Source organism: Schistocerca americana, chromosome 5, assembly GCF_021461395.2.
Source record: "Schistocerca americana isolate TAMUIC-IGC-003095 chromosome 5, iqSchAmer2.1, whole genome shotgun sequence".
Lineage (NCBI taxonomy): Eukaryota > Metazoa > Arthropoda > Insecta > Orthoptera > Acrididae > Schistocerca > Schistocerca americana.
Window position 1 is genome coordinate 296,827,406 of NC_060123.1, and position 14,564 is coordinate 296,841,969.

General features: G+C 42.0%; 1 protein-coding gene across 1 annotated transcript in view; it reads right to left on the reverse strand.

The window, feature by feature from the left end:
- Positions 1-4,288: 4,288 nt before the first annotated feature.
- Positions 4,289-14,564, reverse strand: part of LOC124615325 (mediator of RNA polymerase II transcription subunit 20) — a 587,946-nt gene continuing 577,670 nt past the window's right edge. The window contains exon 5 of the mRNA XM_047143125.1: positions 4,289-4,484. Coding sequence (XP_046999081.1) covers positions 4,392-4,484 — 93 coding nt within the window. The 3' untranslated portion in view covers positions 4,289-4,391. The remainder of the gene's footprint in view (positions 4,485-14,564) is intronic.

Below are 14,564 nucleotides of genomic sequence, written 5' to 3' on the forward strand. Positions count from 1 at the left end.
CCATGAGACCACGGCGCTCCTGAGCCCTCACTATCCTTGATGCTGCCTATCGTGCACATAGACTACTCAGTTTGTATATTATGCCTATTTTTTTCCTAGTTCCACACAACTTCTTCCTGTTTTCTCCATTGATCTGTGTTCAGTTTTTCAAGGCCTATCCACTGTGCCAACTTATAACTAAATCTGAGGGGGGTGCGATGGGGAGGTTCCCTTGTAAGGACTGGACGCGGTGGTAAGCACGCCACTGCGTTGAGTGCCGTTGTCCAGGACCAACAAACGCCTCGGACTGTAATGAGCACATGAACATCGTCGCTGACGAACTGAGTGTGAAAATACAATGTTTCTAGAAATGTTCCACATCAGTCTGTCCTACAGTCTTGAACAGTTTTGTACACTTAGGTAAACACTGGGTAGTTGCACAGTTGAGCTCGCACACAACATAACTCCAAGTGTTACGCTTAAGGGTACCATTGTATACGACGTGCGATGTGCGCTAATTGCTGGAGATCATGTAACATAATACTAACCACTTGCTTGTGACTTGTGCTAATCTGTTAATTTTATTCACATGAATTCCTATTTGTGCTGTAGTTTCACAAATAGAAGCGTGAACAATATGATTGCAGATAACATGAAGTTCAGTTTATGGAATAACGTGTTATGCACCAGTTGACACTGAATTTGATGATAATACAAAGGCAGCTGAAAATCCCGTCTGCGCATTAGAGTTTCGGCCTAACTTAAGACTATATTACACCACAACTGAATTGATGAGTTGGAAAAGGGTCATTCCCACTTTTTTTTCGAAATTACGTTTACCGGAGATTACTGATCTTTATATCTGTACGCATCAGTTGATAGAGCAAGGGATCATGCTCAGTCAAAAGAAGCGCTCATTAGAAGGGTATTGAGTTAGAGAAGGGCCTTGTCCATATAAACAAGTGTAAAGTGGCACTGTTCCATTAAAGAAGAACTAAATAGACGATACAACGGAAATTCTACAATACATACCTGACGAGCAGAAACCATTTCATAATAGTATGTGCCAAGACAGCGACGGATGGACGAGATAGAGGTGAAGCATACCCACAACTATCTGTTTTGATATGTTTTGCTTGTGGCTGTATTTGGGTACATTATGAATAAACCTGTGTGCTCATAATACACTCTTTTGTTGCTGTAATGAATATCAACATTATAGACTTGCATAACAGAATCCTTCCGCTGCAAACAGAACGCTATTGCATCATAATCATAATCATAATCAGGTTCGTAAAGAGGTCATCTCCAGTTCATTCAAACTCGAATACTGACCACATTCGATGGTTAAAGCGTCTTGTAATGGTGTAAATTGCTTCAGCCTGGGGCCAACTGCTATATAGCAGCTCCATGACACCATGCTTAAACTCTTCGTGTAGTAAAACATTTTCTTGTCTCTCCTGGAAATATTTACTTTCTGGACATGACGCTTTCTTCAAGTCACCGATACAAATATGACAGTTGCTCGCAACCTATTTTTTCAGGCAGTCTGTGTAGTTCACAATAGAAAAATAATCATCTCCCTTACCACACGCCCCGTTACAAACATTAAAGCAAAGGAACAGATTTCACATACCGAATTTTTCGCCGCTGCGTCGTGAGTTTCATCAGTTATATGTACGTTACGAGCAATGATGAGAGAGTTATCCGTCCAACGGCGATTAAAAAGGCGGTTCACACTGGACGCCAACGGATGGAGGTGTGTTCACTCGGACGGATCGACAAGGCGTCATTTCGCTTAACACAGTCATCCAGCGGTGAAAGTGAACTTGTGAGACAAAGCACAAAAAGTTAGAATATATTAGCAGCCTTAAGAAACTAGCAACGATACAGTTTATTAGGGCCCAAAGCAAAATTCCAAACTGAAGTTCTTTACTAAGGTTCTATGGTAATTTTGTCACGCTGCTGAGATGTGTAAGTAAAGAAAAAGTGTCGTCCAAGCTTTTTAAGACATTTGCTAGTGGAAATTTATGGCTGCAACCGCATCAAACAGTATAAAAAAGGCAATGCAAAGAGCCTTTTCATCTTATCCACTGTGTTTTATTTTCTGCATATCTGTCAAATAACTTCGAAAACAACCGTTATTTTCTCTCTCAACAAATCTTCCTTTTTCATTGCTAAAAAGAGTTTTTGTGGATAATAGTTTAATCTGTTTCTTCGCGGTTTCTTTATGGACAGAGAAGGCTTTTTCTTTGCCCGGATATTGTAAATTCGAAATCATTTTACACTTTTAGACGTTTCGCCTCTTTTATGGTGGAACACTTTTTTAGCAGACGACGACTTTACCCCCTCACCAACGCCACGAACTTCCATTCCCAGAATCCTTGAAAATGTCATTCCGACACTGTTAACTTTTTTTATCGGTTTTCTGACTGGTTTGGTGCTGCACGCTACGTAATGGCCCTCCTGCGCCAATATCTTCTTCTCAGAGTAGCACTTCCACCCCACATCCTCAGTCATTTGTGGGATGTATTCCAATCTCTATCTTCCCTTACAGTCTTTTACCCTACAGCCTTCCCTCAAGTACCATAGAAGTTATTACTTGAGATCTTAACACTTCACCTTATTTTCAACGTCAACCACATCTTAAATGGTTCGATCTCTTCTTTCCCGGTTTTCCCACAGTCCGTATTTTCCAACAATACATATATTACAGTACTGTGCTTCTAACGTACCTTCTCAGGAATTCCTTCCTCAAATTAAGGCGATTTTCCATACTAGTAGGCTTCTTTTGGCCAGAAATGTCCTCACTGTCTGTGACAGTCTGCTTTTCATGTACTCCCTGCTTCGTCCGTCACGTTTATTTTGCTTCCTTCACGTTGTCTACTTCGTGGTCTCCAATTTTGATGTGAAGTTTCCTGCTACTCTCTTTTCTGCTGCTCTTCATTACTTTCGTCTTTCTTCGATTATTCTCAATCCATAGTGTCCGCTGGTTAGACTGCTCATTTCATTCGTCAAGTCCTGAGAAATCTCACTTTTCGCTGACGATAGCAATGTCATCGGCGAATCTTATTGCTGACATTCTTTCATTCCGAATTCTAATCCCACTCCTGAACTTCTATTTGCGTCAATCCTTCACCGATGCACAGATTGAACAGCAGGGGAAAAAGACTGCATCTTTGTCTTATACCTTTCTTAAACCGAGCTTTCGTTTATTTCTATTCTCATTGTCCCTTCATGATTGTCCCTACTCGTCTTACCTACAGCTTATAGCTATTTTCTCGTGAGTTTCGAACATCTTGCACCATTTTATATTGTCTAATGCTTTCTCTACGCCTAGAAATCATATGAAGGCGTCTTTTCATTTTTTTTCCATTATCAGGTGCAACGACAGAACTAGTGTATTTACCTCTCCCAAAGCAAAATTAATCCTCGTGTAACAGATCCTCATTTGTCTTTTCCAGTCCTGTATATTACTCTTGTCAGCAGCTTATAAACATGGGCTGTTAAGCTGACTGTGCGTTAGGTGTCGCACTGATGTGACTTTGCTGTCTTCGATATTTTCTGGATTATATTTTTCCAAAGTCTGATGGGATGTCTCTAGACTCATATATTCTACAAATGTAATTGAATAGTCGTTTGACTGCCATTGTTTACAATGATTTTAGAAGATCCGAAGGACTTTTATCCATGCTTTCCATCTTAGTTAATCGCAACTCTTTCAAGGTTATGTTAAACTTTGTTTCTAATACTGGATCCCCTATGTCTTCATTATCGACTCCCATTTCTTCCCCTACCGCGTCATCACAGTCACTTCACCGCTTAGAGCGTCGTTCCGTGCTGTTCCATAGACGGTGCGTGTGAATGCCAGCGAATGAAATACATTGTAGGATGTTTTGGCGTTCGGTTCCGTGTAGTCCAGGGCGAACAGATGTTAACTATGGGCTCAGACCCTTGCGAGAAAACAGCAATGAACACAGCCTCATTTACCATGGCACTATACTTGTGACCCGGACACCACCCCACAACTAAGCAGCTGCTTTTTATGTGATACGGCGAACACATGTTTTATAATTCGAATGTTATCATTTGTTTGTGAATCGTAACCGCTTTACCAACAACATTCGTCATTCATTAAAAATCCCAATGGATCTGAAACAGTGCTCGGTCCATGTTTATTCCTGTATTTCTGGTAACACGTAGAAAATAAAATTTCCTTCTACGGATGCGAACAGTGTGGTGCAAAGGAAATAACTAAAAACATTGCTGAGGACAGGAATTTTCTGAAAATTGAAAGAAAAGAAAACAGTTTTTTTCTCGGGTGCCTGCTTTTATTTTGCTTTACTCCTTGGCACAATGATTAATCTTAAAGTGACAGTAGACTGAAAACACTGTACTGAAGCGAAAGGCGGCTACAAGACGCTGGCAGTCTTGCGGTAGGCGGCGAACTGCTCCAGATACTGGTGGGTGGTGTCAGTCGGCTGGTAGATGTCGTTCATCCGGTTCTGCAACAGAAATGCAATCACGGCTGCTCAGTACAGGGTGATCGACAGTGTTATATTCTGTATTAAACATCGCACTTAGCAGGTGACCCATCTAACTCAAGTCACAAAGCGACAATCACATAAACTTAAAGAGAGCGCTTGTTTCAAAGGAATTCACAGGTCTGCAACTAGCGTTATAACCACCTACTTTACACACTACTATGAACAGGAGGCCTAGCCCAGCAAACTTATACGGGAATCGTTGCAAGAAAGGCGATGTTTCTCTCACAGAACACCAGAATCAGTTCAGAGTGTTTTCTTCTACAGCCTACATCAATTATTTGGTAAGAGGAGTTATGGCTTGTGCACAGTAGAGATGGGCAAAACTGTTCTTTTCAGAGATCGGATCAGAACTGTTCACTCCCTGAAATGAACTAGCTCTTTTTCATGACTCACCACTCATTCACAACAGAAAATAAATGGAAGGCACATTGCCCTTTAAACTTGGTTTATTCCAGTACTATACCTGTATTTTGATCTTATTTGATCCTATTTTGAAGTAACACAGATAATGAGTAAGAATTTTGTATTTTTTATTGAAATTTCCACGATATGACAAAGTTTTTGATTATTGATTTATTTTGCACTATCGTGGTTTTTTGGGTGATCGGAAAATGTTGTAACTTGAGATTTACATTAACAATATATTTGGCTATAATGTATTAAAATTTCATTAACCTCGTACAAATACATCGCAAGCCATATATTTTTAAAGTGAACATTTCCTTCCGAACACGCCTAAAATCGCAAAATCCGTACTACAATAAGAAAAAAATATATAAATTTGACTGTAAGACCAAAGTGCTGCATATAGCCTTCGGCAGAATAAAACAAGGAAAATATTGGTGTATCACTTTTGCTATACGTTTATCGGTTCGCTCGTAATTAAAGTGTAAATTCGAGTGACCATAATAAAAAACCCTATAGTAAGAGGAGCCGTCAGGAACCTAATCTGATCAGTTTAAACAAATAAAAATAAAATAAAAACAAATGATGTATACATAACATAATAATGTAATATACATAGCGGTATTACTACGAAGAACAATATCCAGAATAGATGAACTCCGATGCAGAGGTGCTGAGTCAAGCAGGTAGAGCCGCGAGCTGTATCACTGCGCGAGCTAAGACCGCAGAGACCAGAGTGACACCTGAGTTGCTTTGCTCAACGCTCTGGCTAGAGTCGACAACGGTGGGGTGAGCGTTGAGCGGGCGAGTTCCGAGGGTGGGGGGAGCGGTGAACGGCCACCACTCACCCGCTCCGAGACAAACCGTCCGTTCTCTTGCGAGCAGGTTGTTGCAAGTAGTTCTTATGTTCTCCGCTAGAAGGCTCTCTGTCCTGTTGCTCGCATCAACTGCCCAGAGGGCAGGACGTGCGACTGAAACGATCGCCGACGGAGTTCAGGTGCGCCAGACACTGCACTCGGCAGAGGAAGCACAGAACTGCAGGCATATGTGAAACACAAATTCCAATGGGGCACTGCACAATGCAGGCAGCCAAGGCAGAAGCAGGGCAGAGGCCGGCGCCGGCTGTGTTGTGTGGCGTGCAGTGTGCTCTGACCAGCAGAGGCCCCGCTGGTCTGCTCCGTCTCTCCCTCCCTCTCTCTCTCTCTCTCTCTCTCTCTCTCTCTCTCTCTCTGCTGTGGGAAACGTTTGGAGCTACCGTTCTTTTTTTCTGAATCACTGATTGTTCACTCCTTTGAAAGATTCAACTCTATGAATTAGTTCAGGAGCGGATCCCCCATCTCTAGTGCACAGCACAGAATCATTTTCAAATATTGTTCATAATGTCCTCTAAAGTGACATGTGATTTATCTAACCAAACAAAGTAAACGTCAGAGATAAATAGCACACACACTGATAACATACACGGCTTTAGGAAAACGACTACAATACTCGTTTTCTTCGTAACTACATATTCTAGCTGAATCAGTGTAATTTATTATGTCTTCTTTAAACAACCTTCAACTTGGTCATCATTTGCAGTGCGACACACATGGAAATGGCCCTGCTGGATGATGGAAGTGACCACAGCCGCTGGTCCCATTCCCTTTCCCCGCAAACCTTTTACATACTACTTTCACAGGTGATACATAGGCCCCATAGAAAAGTCTAACGCTGTGCAATATGGCCTTCCAAGTGGTCGCGCAGGAGACCCTCTTCTATCAACTAACATTTGGGGAAATTATTTCTTACAAACATTTGTGTGTTCCAAGGTGATACGCCGTGGCTCGCTAGCTTGTTTGGAAAGCAATCTGGCGGCATTCTTCCTCAAAATGAGGGGAAACATCTGGCTGCAAGATGGACAAAAAGTCAGAACACCTACATTCCCCTTTTCTTAAACTGATGTCACATTGGCATTTGTACAAATTAATCGACGCCATACTTGCACTTTATCCCGTGGCGTAAAAACTCGACTTTATTTCGGTTGCTCAGAATGACGATTTATGCATACGTTGAGACGTTGTCGCGTTTGTGAAAATCACACAATTGGTCTTCTTGGAAGATGTCTATCATTAAATTTGCAAATCTACTAGATTTCTTTACATTTTGAATTATATCTTTACCAACTATTTTACCAACACCACAGTGAGAACTATGCCGTATGAGAGATTTCTTTGGAATTCGAAAACATGACTGCTGCATACGCGCGACATTTACTTCGCTGTTGAGTGATCTTGCAATCGATAATACTCTGGTACTCAGTACAAACTTGAAACTTCGTGACACATTATAACTAAGTGCCGGACTATGATTCGAACCTTCGCCTTTCGCTCCTGATCCACTTACCAACTGAGCTGACCAAGTACGGCTCAAAGTTCAACTCGGAAATTAAATCTTCTCTCGCTGGTGTTTCCCACATTATACAGGTCCAGGCAAGTTCTCTCTCTTACATGTTTGGTTGAGGGCAGCTTAGTCAGAGTCTGTGGGCTCCTTTCCTCTGCACGATGTTATGTAGCAGAACATATTTGGAGTTTGAAAGAAAGATGGAGCTCTTAGCCGTCCGCAAGGGTGCGTGACGAGTGTGGGGTAGCGGCTCTTGACTCCCACCAGGAACGTCGAGTAAAGAGTTTATATTCATGACGAAGCTGTCATACACTTCCAGAAGTTATTTCACGTGATTCCTCTCGTTTAGCAAATTGTAGCATTACGTGGCTGATCATGGCGGCACATTACAATGGCTTTAGCAACCGCCGTATAACGTGTCTGTCTGATCGTCGCAATGTTCATGAAAAATTATGCCATTTCAGTCGGCACAGCTGTACTTTCGTGTTGACGTAAACCCAACGCAGATGCATACCTTCGCAGGGCAGTGCTGAAATAGCTCTCTCAACATTTTTCCTGTAGACCTCTCGTAGCCGCTTTTGTCAGGATACAAAAAAGGATCGATTCAACACATCGGCAGCGCGCCACAAATCACAGAAGGACCACCGTCCCCTTCCCACTGCCTCACAAGTTAAACATGACAGGTAGTGGTAGACGTGGCCAGCGCCCGTCACCACTTCTTAGGCCACCTCAACAATCCTCCCAAACTGCACCAAAATCGTTTATGTAGATCAGGAACAGCACAGGGCCTATTAACACTTCCTTGGGAAACGCCAGATATTACTTCTGTTGCACTCGATGACTTTCCGTCAATTATTACGAACTCTGGCCTTTCTGGCAGAAAATCAGGAATCCAGTCGAAGAACTGAGATGATACTCCACAGGTATGCAATTTGATTAGAAGTCGCTTGGGAGGAACGGTGTCACAAGCCTTCTGGAAATCTAAAAATATGGAATCAATGTGACATCCACTGATGATACCACTCGTTACTTGGTGAGAATAAAGAGGTGGTTATGTTTCACAAGAGCGATATGTTGGCTGTTCGAAAATAAATCGTTTTCTTCGAGGTAATTCATAATGTTCCAACACAGCAAATGTTCCAAGATCCTGCTGCAAATCGACGTTAGTGAACTGCGTCTGTAATTCAGCGGATTACTCCTATTTCCTTTCTTGGGTGTTGCAGTGACTTGTGCAACTTCCCATGTTTTAGGTACGAATCTTGCGACGAACAAGCCTTTGTATATGACGGGTAAGTACGGAGCTATTGTATCAGCGTACTCGGAAAGGTTTCTGAGTGGTATACAATCTGGACTGGAGGCCTCGCCGTTATTAAGTGATTTAAGCTGCTTCGCTACCTATTTTTGGAAGCTACCTATTTTTAAGTACTCATGTTTCCAATTGTTCTTGATGTGAATTGTGGAACATCTACTCCGTCTTCTTTGGTGAAGGAATTTCGGTAGTTTAGCAGCTCTGTTTTACTGCCGCTGTTTTGATAACAACACCATTGTTATCGTGCAGTGAAGGTATTGATTGCATCCTGCCGCTGGTGTACTGTACATACGACCAGAATATCCTTGGTTTTTCTGTCAGATTTCGATATGGGATTTAAAAAGGTGTTATAACTGCACCACATGTTATTATTTTAAGAAGGCCTATATTTCTCGAGTTAAAAGTAGACTACACGACTTCGTAACGAGCCATTAAATTGTAATATTTAGCCGGCCGGTGTGACCGAAGGGTTCTAGGCGCTTCAGTCTGGAACTGCGCTGCTGCTACGGTCGCGGGTTCGAATCCTGCCTCGGACATGGATGTGAGTGATGTTCTTAGGTTAGTTAGGTTTAAGTAGTTCTAAGTTCTAGGGGACTGATGACCTCAGATATTAAGTCCCATAGTGCTTAGAGCCATTTGAACAATTTTGTTATATTTATTAATAACAAGTCATTTCAAAGCCTTTACTTCAGTGATTGACTCAGAAACGCACATCACCCATTATTAATCAGGGTGAGCTTCTAAGACCTTGTTGCGTTACCGGGTAACAGTTTTCGTTTCTAGTCCAGAGGCGTTGTCCAGACAAAAAGCAGCGATGTCGTTTCTACTCGCAATACTAGCAGAGACGAATTTCATTTCTTTTTATATTTTGAAGTAATTGCTTTACTGGCAACTATGCTGCTGAACTCGAGGCGAGAACAGCCACCTGATGATGGAGCACGTTTTCGGAACTTATTAATAACGGTTAGGTGTACGTCTCTTTATTGATTTCCGAAGCGACATCGTGCGAAAATTATCGATAGTGGCACGTCGGCAGGCCGCTAGGAAGCAGCCAGCGAGCCCGAGAGCGAAGCTTATCGCAGGACGGGTAATTACCGGGTTCTGGGAGCGAGGCGGCGACGCGAGGTGCAGTACAGCATGAAGCGGCGGCGGCGGTGGGGCGCAACTGTTTATCTGCGCGGAACGTCCAGCCCGCCGAGTTTGTTTACTGCGCGCGAGCCGATTAGGGCGTCGGGGGAGCGACTCTAGAAGTCGGTGTATCAGTTTACTCCCGCCGGGCAGGCGAAAAGAAGGCGAGCCTGCGGGTGTTTGAAAAGGCGATACCGCGGTATCACCACAAGTTCTGAAAACTAAACATCTATGTTTCAAAACACCGGCGATACCCTAAGGAAAACACCAAGTCCGTTTAAAGATACTTGCTCGAAACGCAGGCGATTAAAATTCATAAAAGTGTGCTTCACAGATGCCTGGCAGCGTTACCAAGCAGAGGAATAGCCCTACGTCCTCTGCATTCTCTTAGTAACGGAATCGACACTGCATAAAATAGCAACGCTCTATGAGGTGCTCAGTATTGCAGTAATATGAATGTAACACACACAACACTGGTGTAATATTCAATAATATTTATTATTTGTCACACGAACAGGTTTTCGCATGTTACGCCATCGTCAGGTACAAACATAAGTATGTGGTACAAAGTAATTTTGTTGGATCGAAGATTTTAAAGTAGTGCATCTACAGAGTGTGTCTAATCCAAGAAATGAACATTTTAATGCCAGAATAGGAATAAACAAGACGGATTTAAGCTTAAATCCAGCAATGTAAAAACATTTTATGTGCACAACATCCGTTGGACACCTTTTGGCCAATGGTAAAGGCAGTGCGCCAGCTTTGGAAAAGAACTCATATATAAAATTACTTTTAAGCGTGGCAAATTCTGTACAGGTCAATCTGACAGGGCAATATGTACGCTAAATGATAATTAATTGAAACCCTCAGCTGCCGACAGGTGTTATTTATATACCTCGATGGGGACAGCTGAAAATGTGTGCTCCGACCGGAACTTGAACCAGGGATCTCCTGCTTATATGGCAGACGCTCTATCCATCTGAGCCACCGAGGATACCCGTGTCCCGTAAGAGTTCGGGCAACCTGTGCGCATTCGCACAGACGAAGGTCAATACAGGTAGTCACCTTAGTGTGAGCGAGTAATGAGTGAATGGGCACATATCTATTAGGTACATTACGTATATAGATTGTAGACAGTTGCGAATGTGGGTCTCAAGGGAGGCGTGCAAGGGATAACTCCCTGCAGTCGTGCTATTCATCTGTGTCGTCGGTGGCTCAGATGGATAGACCGGCTGCCATGTAAGCAAGAGGTCCCAGTCGGGGCACACATTTTCAGCTGTTCCCATCGAGGTATATCAATAACAACTCTCGGCAGCTGAGAGTTTCAATTAATTATCATTTATTCTAGTGAAGCTGCACGGTCATCAATGGTATCTGTTCTTTCGAGAACAGTTACTATCTTCATATACAATATTTACGCCGGCCGCGGTGGTCTAGCGGTTCTGGCGCAGCAGTCCGGAACCGCGGGACTGCTACGGACGCAGGTTCGAATCCTGCCTCGGGCATGGGTGTGTGTGATGTCCTTAGGTTAGTTAGGTTTAAGTAGTTCTAAGTTCTAGGGGACTTATGACCTAAGATGTTGAGTCCCATAGTGCTCAGAGCCATTTGAACCATTTTGAACAATATTTACGCGCTTGAAGGAGCACCACATATGATAGATACTTAGAAACGGAGACTTCATTTTTGGAGACCATCTGCTAAAAGAAAGTGAAACGTAAAGTATTACATCACATCCACAAATGAAGAAAGATGAACTATCTTGAAATTTTGGAAATTAATAAACACGTGTCCACATCCCAACTTTAGTACTGAGTGTCTAGACGCAGTTCCCTTACTAGCACTTCTTACTGCAGACACTGCTCATAATCACGTCCAGGCCCTGTTGCAAATTACTCCTCTTACGTGCCTTATTTTCCTTTATTTTAGTTACTTTAATTTTTCTCGTTGAGTTATAAAATTGTACTTTCTATAATCAAAGCTGCTTCACTAACCTGCTTAATACCATTATTATATCTTACTGTTTATAATTCAGGATCTATTAAAGACAAGGCTTCTTTGTTCAGCCACATCTTTGGAATATATCACCAAAGTTTATAGTTCAACTATTTTCTGCTGTGTATAACTGTTGTAATTTGTCTATAATTCATTAGTTAATACGTCACATATTATTTCTTAGTTAAATAATTTTACATAACTTTTACACTAATACAGTCCGTCTTCTTTTATTACTAATTCTGACATTAAAATTTTCATCTCTGGAAATGGAAATATATGTAGATGCATTACTTTAAAATATTTGATCCAACAAAATTTCACTCCACCGCACACTTATGTTTGTACCTGATAGCGTAATAGGCGAGAACCGGTTCGTGTAACAAATAACAAAAAATTGTAGACGATTACACCAGCGTTGCGCGTATTTCATTCATAATGTATAAAACGTCCTACCAATAACCTACAGAACAGTCAATCAGTGCAATAATGCAGTACATTATTACATTCACGCAACAGATCACAAGCAGTATTTACATTGTCATCTTTTTCCATAAGATAGTTTTTAGAAGCTTCTCGCGTTTGTAACTAGCAAACGTTGAAAGTGCAAATTATAGTGACGTTACAAAAGTCATGGTATAGAGATATGCACAGATACAGATGGTGGTGGTACCGCGGATACAAAATATAAAAGGGCAGGATGTTGGCGGCACTGCCATTTGTACTCAGGTGATTCATGTGAAAAGGTTTCCGACGGTATTATAATCACCGCAATATAGGAATTAACAAACTTTGAAGCGGAGTGGAGCTAGACACATTCCGGCAAGAACTATAGGGTGAGCCAACTAAGCTCTTTACCTTTCCACATTCGCTGGTTTGTAAGGGATACTTATGTTTTTAAAGCAACCAGCACTCTAAACTCGTGAATGACACAGACATCAAATGGTTCAAATGGCTCTGAGCACTATGGGACTTAACATCTGATGTCATCAGTCCCCTAGAACTTAGACCTACTTAAACCTAACTAACCTAAGGACATCACACACATCCATGCCCGAGGCGGGATTCGGACCTGCGACCGTAAGCAGTCGCGCGGTTCTGGACTAAAGAGCCTAGATCCGATCGGCCACCGCGGCCGGCACACAGACATCATGAAAGTTACATTTCCTCTAAGCTGTTTTATACCGGTGTAGCGGTGGTTCAAGATACCTTTTCCACCTTATCCGACGGACGTGTTTCGTTGTTTGGGTATGAAATCACGAACATCCGCATAAGACAGCAGTCTGCTTGTTGTTCAAAACAGGTAAACCCTAAATTCTATGTACTGTTATTAGTCTGAAACTAGTAATAGAATTTTGAAAAGTTAAAAGCCGGCCGCGGTGGTCTAGCGGTTCTAGGCGCGCAGTCCGGAACCGCGCGACTGCTACGGTCGCAGGTTCGAATCCTGCCTCGGGCATGGATGTGTGTGATGTCCTTAGGTTAGTTAGGTTTAATTAGTTCTAAGTTCTAGGGGACTGATGACCACAGTAGTTAAGTCCCATAGTGCTCAGAGCCATTTGAACCATTTTTTTGAAAAGTTAAAAGCCGTGGTTTCGTCTCTCTTAGAACTACAATACTAGCGGCAGAAATCACTATGGTTCCATCAGAAAAAAGTGAAGGTGATGCTAATATCTCTGTAATTAATACAGCTATGAAAACAGACCTCATTAGAAATTATTCACAATTCACTTGAGTGTGAAGATAGTTAAAATATGTTAAACGATGCAGGATCGTATGTCACTGGAGGAGAGAAAGTGTTCTTTATGATGGTAAAAAAGCACACCCTTTTCCCGTTTTCAAGAAGGATCGTCGAACAGATTCGCTACACTATAGGCATGTATCTCTGATGTTGGTAAGCTGTAGAATTTTAGAACATGTGTGTTATGGCATTTCCAGAGCCGAAAATCTCCTCTCTAGGAATCAACATAGGTTCTGGAAACAACGATCGTGTGAAATCCAGCTTGCACTGGTACTACATGAGACCTAGAAGACTGAAGATACCGGCGTCCTTCGTTGACTTCCTTAAGGCACTCCATGCAGTTCCGTGCTGACGCGTAATGAACAACATACGAGCGTATGGAATATCAGACCAACTGTGTGACTGGACTAAGAGTGTTTAACAAACAGAACATAACACGTTATTCTCAACAAAGAGAAGTCTCCAGATGTAAAAGTGACTTGGAGCATACCCCAAGCGAGTATTATAAATACATTATTTTTTACAACCCTCTCCCCGATGTTGTTCAATCTGTATATGGAGCAAGCAGTAAAGGAAACAAAAGAAAAATTCGGAGTAGGTATTAAAATTCATGGAGAAGAAATAAAAACTTTGAGGTTCGCCGATGACATTGTAATTCTGTCAGAGACAGCAAAGGACTTGGAAGAGCAGTTGAATGGAATGGACAGTGTCTTGAAAGGAGGATATAAGATGAACATCAACAAAAGCAAAACAAGGATAATGGAATGTAGTCTAATTAAGTCGGGTGATGCTGAGGGAATTAGATTAGGAAATGAGGCACTTAAAGTAGTAAAGGAGTTTTGCTATTTGGGGAGCAAAATAACTGATGATGGTCGAAGTAGAGAGGATATAAAATGTAGGCTGGCAATGGCAAGGAAAGCGTTTCTGAAGAAGAGAAATTTGTTAACATCCAGTATTGATTTAAGTGTCAGGAAGTCATTTCTGAAAGTATTCGTATGGAGTGTAGCCATGTATGGAAGTGAAACATGGACGATAAATAGTTTGGACAAGAAGAGAATAGAAGCTTTAGAAATGTGGTGCTACAGAA